General features: G+C 32.4%; 1 protein-coding gene across 1 annotated transcript; it reads left to right on the forward strand.

Annotated features, from left to right (window-relative positions):
- The first annotated feature begins 2,872 nt into the window (after positions 1 to 2,872).
- On the forward strand, positions 2,873 to 5,321 carry LOC111903247 (receptor-like serine/threonine-protein kinase At4g25390). The gene has a single exon (XM_023899027.2). The coding sequence runs from the start codon at positions 3,021 to 3,023 to the stop codon at positions 5,016 to 5,018; it is 1,998 nt and encodes a 665-aa protein (XP_023754795.1). The 5' UTR covers positions 2,873 to 3,020; the 3' UTR covers positions 5,019 to 5,321.
- Positions 5,322 to 7,697: the final 2,376 nt, after the last annotated feature.

Raw genomic sequence — 7,697 nt, forward strand, 5'->3', positions numbered from 1 at the left:
AAAAAAAAAAAAAGACAAATACGTACACAGTATAAACTTTACATCATAATAATTAATTATACAATAAGAAGTTAGTACAATAAAATTGATCTTTTAAAAGTAAATATAAAACAGTCAAACTATCCACAGTTAATTATTTGATTATAAGTTACTTAGGGATAATATTCAAAAATAAGACACAACAAATTATGCATATCGGTCAACTTCAGTTAATATTAATTATTCCAAATTCTATGTAAAACAAGAATTATAACTTTTTTATATTTTAAAGACTAAAATTTTCAATCAAAATCAGTACAAATTTCATTGGCCTTTTTGGTAAATTTTAGAAAACTTAACAAAAACTAAGTTTGAATTCAAAATTGGAAGACATGCAATAGAGTTTTGTATTACACATCGCATAAAACGTGGTTTCTGTGAGAAAATCAATGAGTTAGAATGTGATTCGTTTGAGGAAGAGTTTGATTGTGACAAGTCGGAGCAAGAAATCATCCAAGTTCAAAATTTGGCCCAACTTTTTACCCATTAAAGTTGATTGGGGCATCATTGTTACTTTTTTTTATTGTTAAATCATCTGCAGGAATATTGCCCCCTTTGTTTTTGATCCTCAAAAGGCTGTGTGATAAAAAAAGATCAAAAGGTTTAATTATCTAAGTTTCTAGAACTTAAAGTTAAAGCATCCTATTCTCTTCTATCCACTTTTTCTTTTCTAGCTAGAATTTTTTTTTTTAATTAAATGTTATTATATGTGAAATTTGAGATCATATGTCTCAAAATGCCTTGTTATATGTCTAAAAACACATCTTTTAAAAAACACGGTTATGTTTTAATTTCTTTTAAAAAGACCTTTCTTTTGTTTGCTTTCTCACATATTTTGATTCTAACAATCTTTCTCTCATTTTCCCTTCATCCCTTTCCCTTTTTATGGCCCTCTCGAAAATAAATCACATTTTAACAGAATATCACATTTAACAGAATAATTATTATGTCGCCTAATTACACGTAGTTAAACAAAAAAATTAAATATACTACTTTATGAAATACGTGTCCCAAAATAAATGAATAGCCCATCAATTGAATTTAGGTAATTAGATTCGGTGAAGAAAGTTAACAAAGAGAGTGGATATTTCACACCTCACCAACTGCCCGTTGTAAAATTAATCACATTTATTTCCAATTTAAAATGAATAATAATAAATAAATAATAATAAAAGGACGTAGTCGGTGTGGAATTGTTTAGAATTATTATAAGTTGCCCCAAAGGCCAAACTTAATTACAGCCACGCTATTAAATCATTCTAACTTATAGGTTACGTCATATTATGAGTAATTAACCAAATATTAATAAGAACATAATAATAATCTAAATACGTAATTTCTGATGTAAATAAAATATGAAAACCAACTAGAATATGTATAACGCTCTAAGTCTAAAGTATCTTTTGTTACAAAAAATAGAACATGATAATTTTAGTTTGAAATGACATAAATTGAGATTATGGCAATAATATAAAAATCATAGTATTTTATAACAAATTAAGGTAAGAGACGATGGGCTAGACTCTTGAGATTCACTCAATATAAAACAAAATTTTGCCTCTGTTTCATTATTCGTATTATTAATGTTATTTATAATACATAATTTGTTAATTAGTTAGGTATTCATTTACTGTCCATCTCGTATAACAAATGCATAAAAAAACGACATGCCAGCCTAGTAACCTTAGATTAAATATATAATATCGCTGTCATAGTTATGAAGAACATACAAGTCAAAATTTTTAGACAGATCTGTTGTAATAATATGTATCTTTTGTTAATATAATGTTGTATATCCTAATAATTTCAGTTTTGAAAGTCAAATAAAAATTTGTCAAAAATAAAAATAATTAGATTTAGGAAGAGTATTGAGCATGCTACACAGGTCAATAGCAGGCACTATCATTGACCATGTCAAAATGTTAAATTAATCCCAAATCTAATTATTAAATGAAGAACGCAAAGCCCTTGATTGCTTCCTAATAGTAATATAATTGGTCCTTCTAACCATTTATGTAAATTCAAGTTCTGATTATTTGAACGCTCAACGTTTAATTGTTTTAATGTTTTTATTGTGAGTTTCACTCGTTGTTTATTTTGTACTAGCTGTGAGACACATGTATTATATGAGTTTATTTAAAAAAAATAAATATAAAATTTTAACAATTTGAAAACTTTGAATTTATAAAAAAATTAATGAGACTTTAATGTATCGGATACATTACATATATAAACCATTTTCTAATAAATACCTTACATATATATTACCTTATATATTAAATGTGAAATTTTAATTTAATAAAATGAAAAATACAATAAAATGACAAGTGGAAAATAGAAAATTTAAAATTTTTAGAAAATGCCATGTGTCCAAATGAATGAGAAGAAGACATGTGGCAAAAAACCTTCATTTATTAGAGTAGATTAAATTAATATTCATATTTTGAGTTATATAATTTGGTCTATAAAGTAATTATCTTCACTGGAAAGTATATCAAAAACAAAGATAGTAGCTTTATAAAAAAAGGAAGTATCTTATATGAAGTTATGTAAAAAAAAACCCCTCAACCAAATTATACCAATTTTATTCTAATTAACTATAAAAATTAGAATACGCAAATACATTCCATATTTCTCAAAGTAATTTTTTTTCTTCCAGATTTAATTGTATATTAATAATTTTCAATATTGTTAACTGATTGAAATTAAAAGAAAAAAAAATAGTTCTTATGTATTCTAAATAAACAATTATTATTCTTTGGATTACATTTTAAAGATAAATAAAAAAGACAACACAAATAGGAATTACGTTTTATAAATATATATTTATTAAAGGGTTTTTGGCATTTGGTATTGGGAAGAAGAGAAAAGGGAAGTCAAAAACACACAGATCCTGCTCTGATCCGATCTTTAGATAGTCGTATAGCTGTCCATGTAATTACTCTCTCTCTCTCTCTCTCTCTCTCTCTCTCTCTCTCATCATGCCATCTCGACTACCTCCGCCTCCGTCTCCGTCTCCATCTCCACAGCCACAGCCACCTGACCAGCACCAAATCCGCCTTGCTCCTCCGCTAGCGGTTGCTTTCTCTTTCCTCATAGCCCTAACCCTCTGCTTCCGCAAGTTTACAACACGAAAACGCACCGCCCCTTCCGACTCTAAACCACCACACAAGTTTTCCTATACGGCGCTCAGCCGCGCTACCTCTTCCTTCTCCCCCTCAAACCGCCTCGGTCAAGGCGGTTTCGGTTCGGTTTACCGTGGAACCCTAATTAATAACCAGGTCCAGGATGTTGCGGTTAAGGTCATGGACGCCGGTTCTCTCCAAGGCGAGCGCGAGTTTCAGAACGAGCTCTTCTTTGCCGGAAAAATCGATTCTGATCGTATCCTCTCCGTTGTTGGTTTTTCTTCCGATAGGAGACGACGGCGAATGGTGCTTGTTTATGAGCTCATGACTAACGGAAGCTTACAAGATTGCTTGTTTCATCGCAAGTCTCCGGAGCTAAAGGAGTGGAAAAAGCGGCTGTCGGTTGCAATTGATATCGCTAAAGGTATCGAGTATCTTCATCATTATTGTGATCCACCAATTATTCATGGTGATATAAAGCCTAGTAATATACTCTTAGATCATAATTTCAATGCGAAGATTGGGGATTTTGGTTTAGCTAGGTTAAAACCAGAAGACGAATGTCGAATTGACTTGAATAGTAAGATCGAGGAAGGGAAAAAGGTAGGTAATTCAATAATGGAGGATAACGGGTCAGTCTTCGAGGAGACTGAGAGTTTGGCAACCACCACAGTCTGTGAAGAGTTTGGTATAGTTCCGGATCAATCACCTGAAAGTTTTGTTACAGCTCCGATTGCTGAGACATCACCAGAGACGTTCATCCAATCGCCAAAAACAGGTCCAGTAGGTGATGTGAGTTTCTCAGAGGGAAATCTGGATGCCATAAGCCTGGAGAGCGGTGGTGCGACTTTGAAGAAAAGCAGGACAAGAAAGAAGAGTATGTCAGGGAAGGATTGGTGGTGGAAACAAGACAACAGCATGTCTGAATCAGGACGTGTAAAGGATTACGTGATGGAATGGATTGGGAGTGAAATCAAAAAAGAGAGACCAAAAACCGAATGGATCACAGCCGGAGCTTCATCCAGTGCAACTCAAACAGGAAAATCAGAGAAGAAGAAGCCAAAGAAGAACAAAAAGCGACTCGATTGGTGGATGTCATTGGATGAAGACAAGAACGTGAAGAAACAGAAAAGAAGACCAGCCAGGGAATGGTGGAAGGAGGAATACAGCGAAGAACTGGCAAAAAAGAAAAAGAAGAACAAGAAGAAACAGAGAAACGAATCCATCAATATTGATAGCTTTTCAAAAGATGATGAAATGTACATGGACAGAAAGAAGAGAAGCAGAAGCAGAAGCAGAGGTAGCAGAGGCAGCATGGATTGGTGGTTAGATGGATTCAGCGGTGAACTATGGCGGCAACGCCACACCAGTCATGACTCAGTAAGCGGTGAGATACCCAAAAGTGGCGGCATTAGCAGTACACCAAGCATGAGGGGAACTGTATGTTATGTTGCCCCTGAGTATTCATGTGGTGGTGATTTATCAGAAAAGTGTGATATTTATAGCTTTGGGGTTCTACTGTTAGTTGTGATTGCTGGAAGGAGGCCATTACAAGTGACTGGATCCCCAATGTCGGAATTTCAACGGGCAAATCTTTTATCATGGGCACGGCATCTTGCACGTGCAGGGAAGCTTCTTGATCTTGTGGATCAATCTGTTGATAGTTTGGATAAGGATGAAGCTTTAGTTTGTATTAAAGTTGCACTTCTTTGCCTACAAAAGTCACCTGCATTTCGGCCTTCTATGAAAGAAGTAGTGGCTATGCTCTCTGGGGATCTAGAGCCACCACCTTTACCTGTGGAATATTCCCCCTCACCCCCTTCTCGTTTCAAGTCCCATAGGAAACTACGCTGACTTTCCAAATCAATTTTTCATCAACACATACTAATGGATATGGTGTGGTATATTTGTTTTTAATTTCACTATGGATTTGGCTCTTGTACATGATTTACTTACTGAGATGATGCTTTGATGTGGGTGTGGGACAGTGTAGGTGAAGAATAACAGTTCTACAGAAATTTTTCATAAACAGTTTTATACAGATGTAAGTAACATAAAGTTTGACCAGATTTGTTCATGTTTAATTTAATTTAAGCAATGGGATTTAATGTTTGACCATGTTGGTAAATAAATGGTAATGTTCAGTTTTTTGGGGTATACATATTACATACTGCTATTCTTCTTATGTTTCCGATAGTATTAAAATTCAATTCAAGACATCTAATTAGTTCTAGTCATGTCTGCAGACATTAAATGTGAAAATGACATTAGCCAAAGTAGTTCAAAAATTAATAGTCGATCTTAAATGCGTATGATTAATGTTTTCTTTTTAAACGGCAAAGTAGATGTGTCGGTTGTCCGGTATTTAACAGGTTTACTTCTTGATGCCAACCGCCCAAAAGCAATATGCTTCTCAGAACTAATAAGATTTAACAAGCAACTTATGAGTATTGGAGTCACTCATGTGGTATCGTGATATTGTTTTCATTTTCTATGTTACAGCGAATGTTGCAATATTTCATTTATAATGATGCAGCATTTCACTAAAATATAAACATATAATGTTTCTAAATGAATCAATGCTCCGGATTGAGATTTTGAGAAAAATACTAACATGTTTCATTGAATAGTAGGTGAGAAAATTCCACACATTAATTCAGCATCGATTCTATGCTGCTTAGAAAATGTAAAGTATGTGTAGTTCAATTGAGAGAGGCTCATGGACCCCATCCCCGTGAAATAGACTAGACCAATGTCAAAATGTATTAATCAAACAGAATGTTAGGGAATATGGAGAAGAAATTCTTAGTATCTTCTACTTTAACCCAAAACAAAGCTTGGGCCAAAACGAAATTAGCCCAAACTATAAAGGAGCCAAAAACAAAGCTTTAAGCATTAAACCTTGAAGTCTAAACCTATTATAGGCCTGGGGCCAAATTAAAAAAAAAAAAAAACAGGTCTTTTATACCTAAAAGTTTTACACCTCACCATCTTAGGGGGTGTTTGGGGTATCTTTTCAGAGGGAAAAGAACTTTTGGAAAAGTTCCAAAAAACTAGGTTTTCCTGACTTTTTCAAAAAATCAGTTTTCCTTCTTTAAAAAATCTAAAAAGAGCTTTTAAGGAGCTTTCCCCAAACATCTTTTGTTTGTTATCTTTTCTCAAAAGTTCTTTTGCCCTCTCAAAAGATATCCCAAACACCCCCTTAGTGATATATGGTGGGTGTTATAATGCCAAGTGTGCAACACCAAAATAACATGTTAGAACACCTTCTAACTTCCATGCAATCCTTTTTTTTTCTTTTCTTTTTTACATTTATTAAATAATTATAAAAAACAAATATATCACCGTCTAAAATATAGTAGACACAAAAACTAGGAGAATATTTAATTTCTCATTAATAAAACACACTATAATAATAATAATAATAATAATAATAAAGTCGATTATATAAGACCAAGGTTCCATCGGTAATTTTTTGGAAATCAGATTTGTAAGACAAATTTGAGTAGAGGTTTAATTCATAAGAATGTGGAACTTTAAGGGCCAATACCGCCCAAACCGAGAACTTATTGTCTTCTTCGTTGGTAAACTAGTTCGCACAAAGGGGTCGTAAGAAGTCAACATTAAAAAAAACGTCATTTCCTTTCGTTACCACAACAACCCCTGCTAGCATAATGTGCACAAACGCAGATCGGTGACAGTGTTCTAGGCTTGCAACGACGTTTTCTGGTATGCCACATCAGAATAACATCGGTGGGTATTGCCCATACAGACCAGTCTTATATATATATATATATATATATATATATATATATATATATATATATATATATATATATATATATATATATATATATATATATATATATATATATATATATATGTATATATATATATATATATATATATATGTGTGTGTGTGTGTATACTAGGTGTGAAACTCGTATATTACACGAGTTGATTTAAAAAAAAAATTAAACATTAAATTGTAAACAAAAAATATTTTTTAATGTACAACTTTAAAATAAAAAAAGAAAAAACGTATTTATTGCAATTTAATATCATATATATGATATTTAATACTTTACATATATAAGTATATGACTTTAATTTTAAAAATTGAAACAAACCAAAAATTGACAAGTGGATAATATTTATTTCAAAAATACCACAAAATGACAAGTATTAAAACTCATGAGAGATTGACATGTGGCAAAAAAAACTTTCATTTATTAAGGAGGATAGAGAGAGAGAGGTTCAAATGTTTCTAGCAACTATTGTGTGCATATATGCACCAATTAGAATTCATGAAATAATAAATCATTAAATAAATTAAAAATGGTATGATGGTAAACTTAGTATATCTAATTATGGTAAAAAATAACAAATCATTTAATGCCTCCTTTAAACCCTAGATATCACCTTCTTTTTTGTCTGCATGAACGACCACTATGTTTCAACCTAGGGCTTGTTTTCCTCTTTGCATCCTTTCTCCAATCGAAATAGCTCATCCCCCTCTACTGTCGGCCCGAT

Source organism: Lactuca sativa, chromosome 2 (genome assembly GCF_002870075.4).
Source record: "Lactuca sativa cultivar Salinas chromosome 2, Lsat_Salinas_v11, whole genome shotgun sequence".
In the NCBI taxonomy this organism is placed as follows: Eukaryota; Viridiplantae; Streptophyta; class Magnoliopsida; order Asterales; family Asteraceae; genus Lactuca; species Lactuca sativa.

Bases quoted from the DNA above. Each gene is read 5' to 3' on its own strand.
- LOC111903247 (XM_023899027.2), top strand. From the start codon at position 3,021: ATGCCATCTCGACTACCTCCGCCTCCGTCTCCGTCTCCATCTCCACAG.